The sequence below is a fragment of the Apteryx mantelli genome, chromosome 2 (genome assembly GCF_036417845.1).
Source record: "Apteryx mantelli isolate bAptMan1 chromosome 2, bAptMan1.hap1, whole genome shotgun sequence".
Taxonomy (NCBI): Eukaryota; Metazoa; Chordata; class Aves; order Apterygiformes; family Apterygidae; genus Apteryx; species Apteryx mantelli.
In genome coordinates this window covers 72,568,114-72,584,070 of record NC_089979.1, presented here as the reverse complement: position 1 = coordinate 72,584,070, position 15,957 = coordinate 72,568,114, and the positions used below count along the sequence as shown (strand labels likewise).

The window sequence follows — 15,957 nt, the reverse complement described above, 5'->3', positions numbered from 1 at the left end:
AACCCTGTTATAATAATCCTGCTTTGAAATTGTTGTTGGCCCTTAGCCTGGGAGACAGAAGCATAGAATTAACCACTATCCTTATTTTAAGAACAAATATCAACCCATTGCTTACAGAAAGGGCACAAACTAACTGTACTGGTAAAGACAGGAGTAGAAGAAACTAGCATGTGACTTATATACCTGTACTAATGTCAGAAGGATGCCAGAAGTCTTTATGACACTAATGCAAAGAGATCCTAATCAGGATCACTGCCTTAATGACTCTGGGTACCGTATACACAGGAGAAATAATGTTCTTACTGCAAAGAGCTTCCCAACGAAGATATAACATAGGAGGCTAAAATCCAAACAAAGAAGGGATCTTTGATTTAGCCTCTAGTTCTCTCACAGAACAACATCAATGAAATTCATTTGAACTTTCTTGACATAATGCATCTGTCTATCTACCACTTTTAAGGATTGTATTTCATTTTAGTTTACTCCTGGACATATTTTCTTTAAACACATGTCTTCACATGAAGGAGAGAACAGCTAGAGGATCTGCTCTCTTCCTAAAAAGGAGACGGGCAGTTCCTGAGATTTGATCCACCAACTTCACATCATGTGTCCTATTTGATTACTGAAATATTGTAGACACCCAAACAGCATGTTAGATATAAGCCAGCAGCTACAGATATGCATCTACTATGGCCTCACATGCTAATAAATTTCACTTTTTAAACAGCCTTGAAAAAGTTGTGCATAATTTACAAGCTCAGGCATTAAATTTTCCTTTCCCATCTTATCATAATAATACATGAGAATATTTAGTGAAGTTTTATTTGCTGTAAGAAAGATAGTGGCAGCATTTTCTAGGTTACTTAAGAATATCTTTAAGCAGTGAGGAATTATGGGTAAGAAAGGCATAATGGTAACAGCTGAGTTGATGTTAGTCATAATCTCTGTGTAGGTGTGTTAATGAAAAAGCATGTGACAGCTGATAAATGCAGCATCTTTTATCTACATCCCATTAAGCTTTTAAAAAGCGATGAAGGCCCAAGCCAATCTTGTTTTTGATCTTCCCATGATAAGAGGCAAATTAACACATGTTCTGCAGAAGCAAAACTCCCTGGCCAAGTGTATAGGGTATGTAAAGTTGTGGGAAATGTAATGATAAATACGAAAGGCATAAAAACTCATACTTACTCTAGATTAAAACTGTAAGATTCTACTTTTATTTATTAATTGCAATGGCAAAGGAAAGCGTTTGATACAGATTCAACATCCTGTAAGAATATCAACAATGTGGGTTTTCTGCCTGTAGATGGTGCAGTTGGGCAACAAAATTATTAATCTTTTTCTTTAAATGAAGATTAAATTAGGATCAAAAGCTAGGCATTACTAGATGTTCATAGTTCAGACAGACTTTTTTCCAGTTCAAAATTTGTAGCAAAATTTCCACCCAATGCAAAAATGTAAAAGAAAGCCCAGAAAATAAAGAAAATGCCACTTGGTTATAGAATGCATTTTTAATAATGATGTGCCTTTCATTTTTTTCATTTAGCAGTGGCAGTGTGTTTATTCTAACAAGCTTTGGGCGCCAAACCAAAGAAAACAATTACAAGGGTTAAAAGTGACAATGTCCTGACCCTTCTTCATAAGCAGGAAATGGACTTCCAAGATTTTAGTCTCTCTTCCTCCCTACAGACTGATCAAATCAATGGTGTTCAGCGGAAGAGAACTATCTTTTTTCTTTCCAACACATAACAGTATCTGGGTTAACTACCTCGATCCTGAGTAACACAAACTTAGGGATAAATTTACAACTCAATAAACAGTCTGAAGGAAAAATAATTCCATAAGAAATACATTAACATAGAGAAAGCAGCATGTTGATACAAGTATATTAAAAATTAAAAAACAACATTGAGGCAAATAGCAATGTCAATACTCATGCTGCTCCAGTATTGCTGTGCCTTCTCTAGTGCATACTGTAAAATTAACCATTTGTGAGACAAAAATGCTCTCTAGTTCTCTAAGTACTCCTTGAGCTTAGTATTATTTTCTCCTTACATGAGCGTGTTGAACTTACACTGGGTCCTTGGGAGGTTTCAGGCAGAAGATGATATATTAGGTTCAGGTGCAAGCTTGCATCCAAATTTGATGGACTGAATGTGAATATTAGAGGGTATGGCCAGGCCCAGTGGGGTATAGCTTGTAACATGGCGAAATTCTCATGCAGCATCACAACAGTAGATAATTTGTTGACCAAAAAGTCATCAGCTGGTAAGCAGGCAACACAGTTCTCTTCAGCCCAAAGCATTTTGCATTTAAGACAATAAGTAATTTGTCTCTGTAGCTGTGCATTATTACTTTTCTATACTTATTTGAAAATGTAAGTTATTTACCGAGACTTACCTAACTTATGCTGCTGTTTCGCCACTCAAAGAGAACATGGCCCAGTCTCTTTTGGAAAATCCTGGTAAATCAGCTTAGATCCAGCCAAGACAAAAGGTCCCCATCCTCTTAATCTGAGATGGGGATGCCAAGTAGCCAGGCTATCTAGTAAGTTCAGAGGACAAATGCAACTGATGCAAAAATAAGGGCACACGTGAGGCTCCAGTGTGAAAGGAGGCTTCTGAAAGGGATAACGTAAGCGAGGCCCTAGAAATGCCCAGCCCTCCCAAAAGGAGATCAAGGAGCCATGAATGCCACACCAAGCACCTTCTTCAGAGATGTAAGAAGTAAGAATAGATTGGGTCCATTGTCAGAGAGCCCCTTCCCTACTGAGCTTTGTGGTTGTGTGGATAACCACATTGGGTGGGGATAGGAAAAGGCTGATGAAGTGACTTTGTGGGCCTGCAGGCAATGCATATACAGAACAGAGGCAACACTGCAAGCAAGCAGAGGAGGAGCTCAAACAGCGCGACATGGAGCCCTTCCAGGTTGAACGTACCCTGAGGTGAGATTTGAGAACTCCATTTGGGTATCAGTATCAACTCTAATAACAACTCTTTGTATGACTTTGGCCATGTGGCTTTGCAACTCAAGGCTAAATGTCACCCTGCTCTGATGGTAACAATTCCTAATGATGCCAATGGGAGTGAGTCTACCGAATTTCTTGTCTAAAGTAAAAATGCTATAAATGCCAAATCAATGTAGGCTACAGTACTCTCCCACTAGTCTCTGATGAATTTATTCCACAGCCTATTTCTCCTGGTATTAAGTAGGGACAACTCCACTAAGTCTGTAAAGTTTTACTGCTAGAAAGCCAGTATGAGACTGTAATCAGAGTTCTGATGTGTAATTTGGATATGATTTTGCTTCATCCTTGAATTTGTCTTTCTGTGCCTTTCTCTTATATAACAGAGCTATAATGATGCTTATGACCATTAGAGAAAGCAATTCATTACCAGAAAAATTAAAGCTCTTTGAGAGCACAAGGGAAGATACTCTGTAAAGACAAAGTAATGTATACATGTATACAGAGTTCTGTAGCAGTAATAAGAGTCTCTGTTCCAGTCTGTGAGATAGTTTAAAATCTCCATAGAAAGAATCTCACTTTCTTCTACAGTATGTGGGACTTGGATATAATTTAGAGAAATATCAGTTTACAGTGGATGGTGCACAATAAGTTTTGTCCCATTTTATATAAGATCTACAGACCTTTTTTTACTGTTTTTCGTAACGGTAAAGCCCTATAGTAAACAAAGCTAGACCAGTGCACAGCCATAAGCTCTGCCATGCAACTGTCCATACTATTTAATTGGTATCACCCTCCCTTGGACAACCAGGCCAACTAGCACTCTGCCAAGTAAAGTGTAAGTACAGTTCAGGGAATGGCACCAGACTGTTTCCAACATGGAGTACAAATGAAACCCCTTGAAGCTCACACATGAAATCTAACCAGATGCCATGTGTAAGCTACACTGTGGCCCATATCTTTCAGGGACAGAAAATGGGCTTGGTCTATTTTATTTATCGGGATAGACAAAGCCTGTGTGTGTTTCATAAGCCAGGGATGGTCAGCATCTCATTAATTATTAATCACTATGATTATTTATAATTAGTGTTCTAAACCTACTGAGATCAAATGGGGTCAGATACTGTCACCTTATTTATAAAGAAGTTGTGCCTTGCACAAAGGGCTGTCCTGCTGAATTCAGTTTGGACCTGGGACTCAGCTCATGATTAGCAGTCTACCTTAAGACCTTTGAATTTAATGAAAATACCTAGGGCACATGAGTCTCTCCACTTTATAAGGAGTGATCTTCATGCATATGACTGAGATCTGCTTGGCACAGCTATGTCAGTCAGGGATGTCAGTCCCTTTCCTCCCTTTTCTGGTGACTATCAGGGCCAGCAAAAGCCCCAGTGTAGATGCTATAATATCAGTGATAGCTCAGAGAACCCCCTTTATTTCCACAAACAAAAGAAATCTTCTGCTTGCATTTGTGAGGCTGGCTAAGTTAGCTCTCTTGATCCATCTATTGGCAAATGCTTTTCATTGTAGACAAAGCCCAAATTCAAACAGAAGAAGAAAAGTGACTTAAACTTCTCATAAGAAAAACAAGATTATTTTCCCAAACGTATTGCCTCTCTTTAACAGTGAAAGAACTTCATCTTGCAAGTCCTCCAGCATGTGGTTCTTTCCAGATCGGAGATTCCGCTGGGAAGTTGTGACACACACAGTTTGTGGTAGCACTTGCCAGCTGAGCAGTGCTTTCACTACCGCTCACCACACTCCTTAAACACACACAACAATTCTGTTAGAAGCTGTCTGTACGGAACTATGTTAGACCACGCTATTTTACTGGGAACCACAGAATCAGTGTGTGCTTCAGTTGTGTCAGCTGTGCATCTGTTGTGACCATCAGGCTATGGGTTTCTGTTCATAAATAATGACATCCTCATTAAGCATTCCCCCAGAGGTGCTTCCAGTGCTCAGAACTGCTCATTCTTTAGGATTATCACTGTATGCCTTTTGCAGTTCCAAGGAGCTGGTGAAGAAGCTGTTCTTATTTAAATCAGAAGAAAACTGATCATGGATAAAGAAGGCATTTAATGCCATATATAATAAACCTTTGGATCCACCTGCCAAAGCATGTTATTGAGACAAAAGACTCAAAAGCTTGTAAGCTTAAAAAACAAATGGATATAAGTGAAAATGCCATCCAAAGTTGCCTATATAAATGAAGAACAGCCAGAGCTAGAATTGTTTGGATCAGAATATTGTAGCTAGTCAAAATGGGCCAGGTCAAAATGTAGATCCACAATCCTGAGCTACCGCATGAGTTCACAGTTCCGCCTGAAATCACAGAACTGTTGTGGTTGGAAGGGGCCTCTGAAGTACAACACCCTTGCTTAAAGCAGGGTCAGCTGGTGCAGGTTACGCAGGACCTCATTCAGTTGGGTTTTAAGCAACTCCAGGGACGGAAACTCTACAACTTCTCTGGGCAACCTGTTCCAGTGTTTGACTACCCTTACAGTGAAAATGTTTCAGTGGATTTTCCTATATTCCAGTTTGTGCCCATTGCCTCTTGTTCTGTCACTGGGCACCACTGAGAAGGATCTTCTCTACCTCCTCCCATTAGGTATTTGTACACATGGATAAGATTCCCCCGATCCTTTTCTTCTCCAGCCTGAACAGTCCCAGCTCTCTGAGCCTCTTCTGTTATGTCAGATGGTTCAAGCTCTTCATCATCTTCATGACCTTTTGGTGGACTTTGCTCCAGTAAGTCCATGTCTTTCTTGTACTGGAGAGCCCACCACTCCAGATGTGGTCTCACCAGTACTGAGTAAAGGGGAAGGATCATCTCCCTCAATCTGTTGGCAACACCCTTCCTTACACAGCTGTGGATGCTTTCGGCCTCCTTTGCTGCAAGGGCACACTGCTGGCTCATGGTCAACTTGTCTACCTGGACACCCTTGGCCTCTACTGCAAGCTGCTTTCCAGACAGTCCTTCCCCAGTCTGTGCAAGGGATTATTCCTCCTTAGGTGCAGGACTTTGCATTTCCCTTTGCTGAACTTCATGAGGTTCTACTCTGTCCCTTTGTCCAGTCTGTCAAGGTCCCTGTGAATGGCAGCACAGCCACCTGTTTATCAGCCACCCCTCCCTGTTTTGTATTGTCTGCAAATTGCTCTGTCTCATCATCCAGGTCATTAATATACATGTTAAACAGTGCTGGTCCAGTATTGACCCCTGAGGTGCACCACTAGTGACTAACCTCCCTCTGGACTTTGTGCCACTGATCACAACCCTTTTAGCCCAGCAGTTCAGCCAGTTTTCAATGCACCTCATTGTCCATCTGTCTAGTCTGTACTTCATCAGTTTGTCTATGAAGATATCACAGGAGACAGTGTTGAAAGCCTTGCTAAAGTCAAGATAAACAACATCTGTTGCTATCCCCTCATCCACTGAGATAGTGACTTCATTGTAAAAAGCTATCAGGTTGGTTGTGCCTGTCTTCCCCTTTGTAAATTCATGCTGATTATTTCCAATCACCTTCTTGTTCTTAATATATTTGGAAATGGTTTTCAGGATTATTTGCTCCATCACCTTCCCAGGGATTGAAGTGAGGCAAGTTTCCTACACCAAGTGTAGGAAACTTTCAGAAGACCTACCAGCTACAGTGGCTGATGCGTTCTCTTCCGGGTGCATTGTTCCAGCTGCTTTTAAGTGTATATATAAAACAACAAAATGGGGAAAAAAACCAGCTCTGAAGGAAAGTAACTGGAATAGTTTACAATATGCTAATCTCTGAAATCAGTGGTAGCTCATTTGCAGTTACAGTATGAATACCAGAACTGCACACAGCCTGGCTGAACAGCTTTTCCTTCCACAGCACAAAGAGCTAGTATGGGATCACTGCGTGTATACAGAAGAATAGCAAAAATGCATAAGGAAGTGATATGTATTTCTGCTTATGATACTAATGTGATTACTGATCATGTCACTTCTGGTGTCCATACTTTGGAAAGGACACTGAAAAAGACAGAGAGGGTTCAGCAAAAAGCAGGAGTGCTGAGCTCCCCATACAGAAAATATGTCTTCCAGTAAGAAACCAAAGGAATTCAAACTTTGTAAATTTTCAGAGAGAAGATTAAAAGCTGATCTGAGAACTGACTAGTTTGTTGGTATGTGTACATGGGGAAAATATTCGATACTAGCAAATACAATCTACAGAAAAAAAGCATGTATTCTACAGAAAAATGCAATGGCAAGTGGAAACTAAAATTAAAATATCTGAAAACAGAAACAGTATGAGGCATGGATTTTCTGGGGTTTACAAGTACCCCTGCTAGCCTTTGCCTCCTACTTGCCACAACAGCATTGACCTTCTGCATTCACAGGGCAGTGTGGTGGCTTCTTTCTCTCCTCTCAGCATCACGTGCCTGCCTTAAGGACACATAGTGCCAGGCAGAGACAGCTTTTTTTTTTCCCCAATCTCAACCCTTTGCTATAGGAATGCTGTTTTCATAGGAGCCATTTGCATCAGAACTGTCTACTCCTGAACAAAATGGTAATTTGTTACTGAACAGTACATGACAGGAGATGTAGATCTCTCCGAAGGATGAATTTTAGTAGTTGAATTGTATTGTTGAAGCCAGTGGAGAAATCACCAGGTGAGATTTTATGGCCTTTGTTGTGTAGATGAGACAGATTATCAAGGATTCTGTCCTGCCTGAGTATTTCTGTCAGAAATACGCACAGTGCCCACAGCTCTCACTGAACAGCACACGCAGCTCTGGAGCCTCAGTGGCTCTGGAAAATCAAATTCAAGGCTTCTCAACCTGGACATTCAAAAATGCAAGCACTCAAATGTCTGCCTACTTTTTCAAACCTGGGCCCCATGCTCAGTCATGCTGAATTATTTGGGATGGTCAGGCCAAAAGGTGCAAAAGAGCTTTGCTGGAGGCAGGGGGTTGACTAGATGTGTGTAACTTGTAGATAAGGAAAAAAACAGTACCTCATGCTGCCACGTGTCTGTTTTTTTGTTGAGGAAGAGAAGCCAGCGATGATCTTTCCGTGCCACAATTTCCCGTCGCCAACAACGCTTAGCTCATCTGTCTTCCAAAGAAGTCCAAACCTAACTTCTCACTGACCTTGTAATTAGACTTTAAGGTTCAAAGATACCGTGCTAGTCATGTCAAATGCTATCTTGTATCTTTATATTGATCCCTGTGCCAGTGGAAGTATAATGTACCCAGCACGTGTAATTCTGGGGGGTTTTGCAACTGCATGTTTAACTGGGGCTAACCATTGAAAAATGGATCATACGAAGCCACAAATCAGGTTTCTCAACGTTACGGAGGGTGAAAAAGCTCCCTATTACTTCTCTACAGGCACAAAAATAGGAAATTGTTGTGCAGAGGAAGCTCCGGGTGGCTGCTGGTGTGACTGTTCTCCCGTGACCAACCAGGTGCCCGTTTCTCATGTTTCTACCACAGAACAGACACCAGCCCTGGCCGTTTGCTCAGCAGTCAGCTTCAGAGGCAGCTCAGCGTCCCCAGGGCCAGGCAACACTGCCGTTTGTCAAAAGATGACTGACGGGGACTAGGCCAACTTCGGGCTCAGTGCGGAGTGCTTAGGGGACAGCCCGGGGAAGCCTTAATTTCACCAAAACCCCAGGCAGACCAAAAGCTGGCCCCTTTAAATGGTCGGAGACGCAAAGTTTTGGGGTGCACCGCAGCGGCCCGAAAACCGGTGGGCAGCGCCGCCAGCCTCCCCCCAGCCTCCCCCCGGCAGCACCGCCTCAGGGTGGGCGGCGCGCGGAGGCAGTCGCCGCAACGGTCGCCGCCGTGGGGCGCGGCCCCGCGGTGGGGCGCTGCGCTCAGCGGCGCGCTCCGGCACCCGGCGGGAACGGGCGCGGGCGCCTCGGTCACACGGCGGCGCTATTTCCTCTGCCCTTCCTTTGCCCTTAAGGCCGCTGTGTGGCGGCGCTGCCCGCCCCGCGCCCCGCACAGGGGCAGCGACGGTGCCGCGGGCTGTCTCCGCGCCCCCCCCCGGGCACACAGCGCCCAGGCGGGCGGCGAGACGCGGGCGGCGAGACGCGGGCGGCGAGGGCGGCCGGCTGCTCGGCTAAAAGCGGCCCGCTCCTAATAAAGCGATGGGGCGCCGCGCTCCCCGCGCCCTATAAATACGCTCCGTGGGCGGTCGGCGGGCTTTGGCCGCCGCGGCTCTGCAGGCGGCGCCCGGCGCGGCGGAGGCAGCGCAGCGTAGCGGGGCCGCCGCCAGCACCGCCCGGGCCCCCCCGCGCCCTGCTGCCCCGGCAAGATGCCCCGGGTAGACGCAGACCTCAAGCTGGACTTTAAAGATGTCCTGCTCAGACCCAAAAGAAGCAGCCTCAAAAGCAGATCAGAGGTGGGGGCTTTCGGCACAAGCATGCTTTTTCTTTGGTCTTAGCGCGTAACTTCCTTAACCTTCCCCTTTTTCTCCTTCTCTCCCTCCCTTTCTTTTTACTTCCCAGTCTAACCGAGCGATGTGTCCCCCCCTTTCCCCTCCCGGACGCGGTTAAAACGCCCTGCAGGTGGCGGGGGGGGGGCGCCGGCCCCGGCGGCGGGCGCTGCCCTCCCCCGCTCCGCAGCTAAAAAGGGAAAGGGGGGGAGGGGTGGCTCCTAGCAGGTGCCTCTGCGTGTTCCTGCGGCGCCCCGGCGAGGGGCCGAAGGTGACCTCGGGCTCCATGCCGGGGCTGCCGGGCGGGGCGGCAGCGCTGAGCGAGCAGCGCTGCTCTTCTCTGCGGGGGAAGGGGGTTTCCCGGCACCTGCTGCCGGGCAGGCGGGCGGCTTTGCCCTCGGCCGCCTGCGTGGTGGGCAGTGCTGTTAGGGAGGAACCGCAATGCTCTTAAAAAAAGAAAAAAAAAAACAACCCCCCCCCCCCAAAAAAAAACAAAAAACAGCGAAGATGCTCAGGAACACCTACCATGACTGAGCTTGCCCTGACCCCACTCAGCTGGGGACCTGGGATGGCGCGTTTCTCCCTCAGTTGCGCTAGCCCCCCGCAGCCTGCCTCGTCCCCGGGCGGCCCAGGCCCCACGAGTCTCGCCTCCCCTCTGGCTGTTAGCAGGGATGTTCCTCTAGTTATTTCTGACCTGGGACCGGGAAAGGCCCCACAAAATCCTATGGGAGCTCCCCCTATGAAAAAGATGGCTGCCTCAGGAGTGATGGCGCCTTACCCATTTACTTCACCTAACCGCAAGGTTAGGGAAGGATTTATGTTGGTTAATGAAGGAATTGTGTTGCGGAATGGAAAAAGGATTAAGCTTTTTTCTGGGGGAAGTGGAGTAATACGAGAGAGAGACTGGGGTGAATCAGATGTGGTAGAAAAACAGGACTGGAAAGGGAGCGGAGGTGTGCATGTTTGTTAGGGGCATGCGGCCAGGGGGTTTGAGGCCAGCAGTCAATTAAAGCAAAACCCTTATGCTACTACAAAGATGTGCAATTGGTGAGGCCTTCTTGGTGGAATGGTTATCTCAGGTTAGTCCCTTTTTATTCGCAAAGAACGGTGTCTGGGCTGAATAGCTGGTCATCGTGGTCAATTACTGTCTCGTAAAGCCTGTAGGCACTTTCCAGACATTTACTTAGGGACCATGTAGGTCCCTCTTCAAAATTCACTGTGCTGGCCTGACAAACAGGTGGAGCTGTGCTCCACCAAGTAACACACACGGCTCCTTTTTTAAGTGCAGTGTTTTGTATATTTAGCTGTGGGCAGATTGTGGAAAGAAGGGCTGCTGGGAAGGGAAAATGATAGGAGGAACATGAGCTGATATGGCAGAGTTGTCACGGGTGCCTATGATGAACTATTAAAAGCTTTTCACATGAGAAAAAGTGCATGTCATGAGGGGGGTCAGTGAAAACTGATGAAGGTTAAGAAATTGGACACCATCACTGAGGCTATAGCAACAGGAATAAACAGTGTCTGTGAGAACCAGATCTGAAATGGACAGCCCCAGTCTGCTTCAAAACAAGAATATAAATAAATGGTTCTGGCAGAGGAACAGAGGCAGCTTACTACAGTGCCTGTTACCCAGCAGGCTGCTGCTTTGAAGTTTATATCAGCAAGTGTCTGCTTCTTTGGTGTGAAAGTCTCATTTTGCATGAAGATAGCTTTTTGTGCGGTAGCTTGAATTAAGTCAGCTTCTTAGAGAGGCAATTTGGGCTGTGTGCAACTCTTGTAGGTCTGCTATGTTGATACTTGGGTTTGATTCTTGGCACTGTGTTTACTTCCCATGATGACTTTCTCCTTTTGAGAAGATACCAGAAAATCAGACGTTTGAATTCAAGTATCAAAAATGGTTAAAGCATTGATTGGAGTGGAAGACTGTGGGGATACAGCATTGCCCACGTGTGGAGCCTTGGTACTTGCATAAGCTGCTATTCTTGCCTTTGCTGGACTTACCTCTGTAGGTCGTCCATTTTAAGTTCACCTGCCAAGTGTCCTGTTGGAAGTCGAGCCATTAACTTAAACTAGTAAATGTAAATAAGCCCAGGGAGCTTCAGGTTAGGTAATCAGTATGCTGCAGAACAGCCAATGTTCTAGTACTTTCACTTATGAAAGATCCAGGTAGGAGTTATAAAATACGTTTAATGATTTTTTTTTTCTAAAAAAAACCTTTTACCATTGTTGAATAAAGCTGAACAATCCTAGAGTCTGAAGTTTCTACAAGTATAGAACAACAAGCTATGAATTAGCCTTTCCCACTCAGAAAGAGATTTTGGAGTTGTGGATCTCTGAAAGCATCAGCTCCGCAGCATTCAAAAAGTCAAAGGGATGGTCAGAAGTGTTACTGAAGATACTAAGGGAGACTGGATAGCATCATAGTGCTGCACTGTATGTTCATCCTTAGTACATGGTTCTGATTATCCCATCACAAGAATAGCGTAAGAGATCAGAAGAGGTTCAGAGAAGGGCAGCAAAGGTAATCAGCCATATTGACTAGCTTTCACATGAGGACAAAACTAAGCAAATTAGGACTATTGAATATGGAAAAGAAGCAACTGTGGAGGATATGCTAGAAGTCTATGAAATGAGGGGCAGAATGAAAAAGATGAAACTGGGAAATTGCTGCTCATTGTCTCTCACAAGAAAGAGTAGGAAGCACTGACTCTAATTATCAGGCAAAGGTTATACTTTTTTATGCAACATGTAATTGAGCTTTGGAATTCATTGCTGTAAGATATTGAGGAGGCTGAAAGTATAAATGGGATTCAAAAGGTACCGGACAAATTCTTTATGTCTGTGAGTGGCTATTTAGCACAATGGATTGGAGAATACTTCTGTCTTAGATACTTAAATGTCAGGTTCTTGGGACCTGGGAAGGCAGACTGGGGAAAAAAGAGTCTTCAAAACTTGCCCCTTTCTTACATTCCCTTCCCAAACATCTGGTGCTGGCTGTTCAGAGAACTAGGGCAGTGGATGAACATCTCTAGCTCAGTGTGGCATTTTGCCTATTCTTAGACAACAGAAGCCTTATTAGTGGAAGCCCTGCAGTTATCCCACACAAAATGCCTGCTGTTACAGTATTATCAGTTGTAAGGATAACTGTGTGAGATCCACCTATCTGGCTGGCTACAGGAAGTTGTATGTGAGAAGTTTCAGTGAGTGGAAGTGAGGATCACTGAAAGAGTAAAGGCCTTGTGTTTCATGTGTAGCTTCTCATCTTGTTGCTGTCTTTTCTTAAACAAGCTCATCCTTCCTTTCTTCTTCTCTTTCAAGTTCATTTGAAAGGGACTTTTTCCTCTATATTAGTGTAAGGCAGTGGTTCTGGTACTACTGTCTGTGTAGAAATGGTCATGTGATGCCCTGTCTCTTTTCCTTGGTTCCAGTTAATAAATTGCATTAAAAGTGACTAAAATACATTAAATGCCTTCCTCATACTTTCTCATATTTTTTTTATTGTTAGCTGTAGCTGAAATTGCCGTAAGCATGTCATCAGTAATGCATGGAGAATTGGGGCCTCTCTGGTAATAAATGCTTGAGCGAAGAAGGGCAAGTCTCCATTAAGATATATCTTAGATTGTCCACCAAAGTGACCTTTCCCCTTAAGAGATTGTACAAAATGAGAAGCTGCCTCATGATATATCACTGGGACACCAAGTCATTTCTCTCATACAAAGCAGTAATAAGAAAATAATCATATTAATCAATCATAATGTAGTCTAGAATATAATGAAGTTGAGACCTCAGACTATGTTGTAAATAAACGATCGAAATCCAATATTTTTAATGTTGCTTCCTTTCTGATGATGGATATGAGTTCGGTCAAAGGCTCTGAATGTTCCTGGGTTAAGGCTGAAGTGAGGAATAATGAAAATTATCAAAGAGCCTTCATGGTTACTTCAGAGACTAACGTAATGTCTTACTGTCGTGCATTACTTAGATTTTTGTTTTTTTCCTTCTGGGAGATGCTAAGTGGACCTATGGGAACTGATCTTAAATTTGATATTACCCTTTGCAAATATAAGGAACAAAATGCCTGGTGTTACAGTGATCATTTGAGGATGCTTAAGAAGAAATAACTCTGACGGTGAAGGCTGACACAATTGTAAGAAATTAATTTAGAAGCTAGCTGCCTCATGGATTATTAAGCCAGGTTATGATTGTTTGTATTGTATGGCAAAAATGCTAGCAAGTAGAATGTGATTGCACTGTTGTACAAACCCATAGCCAAAAGTCAGAGCTTGGTTTTGAATTACTATATTGTCGTGTACATTAAAGATTGAGACAAAGCTCTGTATGACCTAGAGTCAGAGGGAGTTCCAGCTCTGACTTCTGTGAAGTTAGGATTTCACCTCGGGTTTCTCAGCCAGCTAGCCAAACACCTGAGATTACTTCTGTGTAAAATCATCCACAGTTCTCTTTGTCCTTTCTTTCTTTTCCCTGCCTGTCTCTTCCAACCCTCATTTGTTCTTCTGTTTTGATTCTCTCTTTCCTTGGCAAGAGCTCTCTTTAACACAGAAAACTCTATTTTATATTTTTGTTCTTATTTGGAAGGCAGCGGTTGTAACAAATAAATGAAATTAAGTGGGGCAGTAGTGGGATGGAAGGAGGAAGAAAGGGAGCTGGGAGGAAAATTAAGAAGCAATGCCCAAACCTGCCATCACTGAAGTCAGTGACAAAACTCTTGTTGGCTTGCAGTCAATGACTTAAAAGTACATGTGCATATTCTTTACAGGTTGACCTCATGCGCACATTTACTTTCCGCAACTCCAAGCAGACATACACAGGAATTCCCATTATAGTGGCGAACATGGACACTGTGGGAACATTTGAAATGGCTGTGGTTATGGCTAAAGTAAGTCTTGATTCTCACTTCTGCAACAGTTGGGAAGCCATTGGGTGACAGCAAACGGCCTGTGTTTGTTTTTAGCTAAGTTTATTGGAGGATGAGGGACAGGAGTTAGAACGTCCAGAACGGGAAGGTGTGGTTTCACTGCAAAACAGTAGTGCTTTTAAAGCAAGACATTTACCCAGAGACAGGGCTTCAGGTGTAATGTAGTTTCAGTGGAGATGTTTAATGGGATGTTTCTACCTTGGTAGTAGCTCAGCTTCAGGTTGGGGCTTCTAGAGCTGGCAGTTTTTGAGGAGTGTATTGTGCTCCATACCAGAGAAATTTTATTGACTGACAAGGACTTTGAATGTGTCGGTTACTGGATAAGGTTGCAGCAGTCAAGAGTCATTAATTAATTAGCCTCTGGCCTCAAGCCTTGCCTTAATCTCCTGCAGTGCATAAGCACATGTAAAATATGGGACCATAACTTGGTTGAACATATCAGAAGCCTGATCTTGAAAGATCTACTAAGTATCCTAAGCTATCTTTGAAAAGCTATTTGGAGTTGCTTGGTTGTTACTCTGATGCACTGTTTCTAATTCTTTCAAGCAAGATGAGCCTATACTTAGAATGAGAGTTTCTGATATCCTGTTATTCTGCAGCTGAGGGAAAGATGACTAACTTGGACATTAATATCAGTTTTCTTATTTTTGCTAGCATGCAATGTTCACTGCAATTCACAAGCATTATTCTCTGGAAGAATGGAAACTGTTTGCTGCCAATCACCCAGAATGCCTTGAGGTACATTTTCATACTGTAAATTATTATGATTTATTGCTTTGTTCTGAATTCATGTACACTGGGGTCTCTTGGGAATACTGTTGTCAAGTGAGGTTTGGGGGAATTAAGATATCTGCTGTTCTTAAATGCATCAAGGAAAGTGGTTTGTCCTGGTTTAAAAACAGTAGTTGTGTGAGTCCGTTGTGAAAGTGCATATATTAAGATGCACAAAGCAAAGTTTATGTACACCTAGAATGGAAAGGGAGAAGTATCATGAGCAAACAAGAAGAGAGTTATCTAGGAGTGGGTCTAACTGTTGTGCTCCTGTTGCTGTTGGAAGCTGTGGTAGTGCTCTTGAGGGAGGAGCCCAGGATCACAAATGCAAACACAGCCCAACTACAAGCTGGCCCTGCATGCTGTGGTTCTAAGCAGGGTCTTTACTGTCAGGTATGCAAGCAGTCCCAGCGCCTGGGGGCTGGAGTGGCCCAGGTGCTGGGCCTCAAATATAGGAGAGGCAGGGATGAGCCTTGAAGTTGTCAGAGCATGCACATGTCCTGAATTTCCCTCCTTGCACTAGAGGTCATGCTGTGCCACTAACTGTGCTTCACCCCTTGTTCATGGGGTCCTAGCCTGAACCATTACAAAGAGAGACCACTTAATAAATTTAAACATCTGCTTAGGTTCAGACTTTTTAACATACCCAGATTTCTTCTGTGTTCTTGTGGCAGACCTGTACTCCAGGAGAGAGAGTTTCAGTGTGAGAGTGTGCTTGGTTGTCTCTGCTTCCCGCTGAAGTTCAGTGCAGTTTTGAAGAGTTTTCCTGTATGAAAAAGAATACTACACAGCTGTATTGTATCTTTACCTGTGCTTCATTTTGGAATTATAATATAAAGACTGGTAGCTGGATTGTCTGAAGGCCAGCCT

General features: G+C 43.9%; 1 protein-coding gene across 2 annotated transcripts in view; it reads left to right on the top strand.

Moving 5' to 3' along the window:
* The first annotated feature begins 9,205 nt into the window (after nt 1–9,205).
* GMPR (guanosine monophosphate reductase) overlaps nt 9,206–15,957 on the top strand; it is a 50,849-nt gene continuing 44,097 nt past the window's right edge. For both annotated transcript variants that reach the window (XM_013941402.2, XM_067290879.1), the window contains exons 1-3: nt 9,206–9,347; nt 14,158–14,277; nt 14,971–15,054. In XM_013941402.2, the coding sequence (XP_013796856.2) occupies nt 9,261–9,347; nt 14,158–14,277; nt 14,971–15,054 (291 nt within the window). In that variant the 5' untranslated portion in view covers nt 9,206–9,260. The remainder of the gene's footprint in view (nt 9,348–14,157; nt 14,278–14,970; nt 15,055–15,957) is intronic.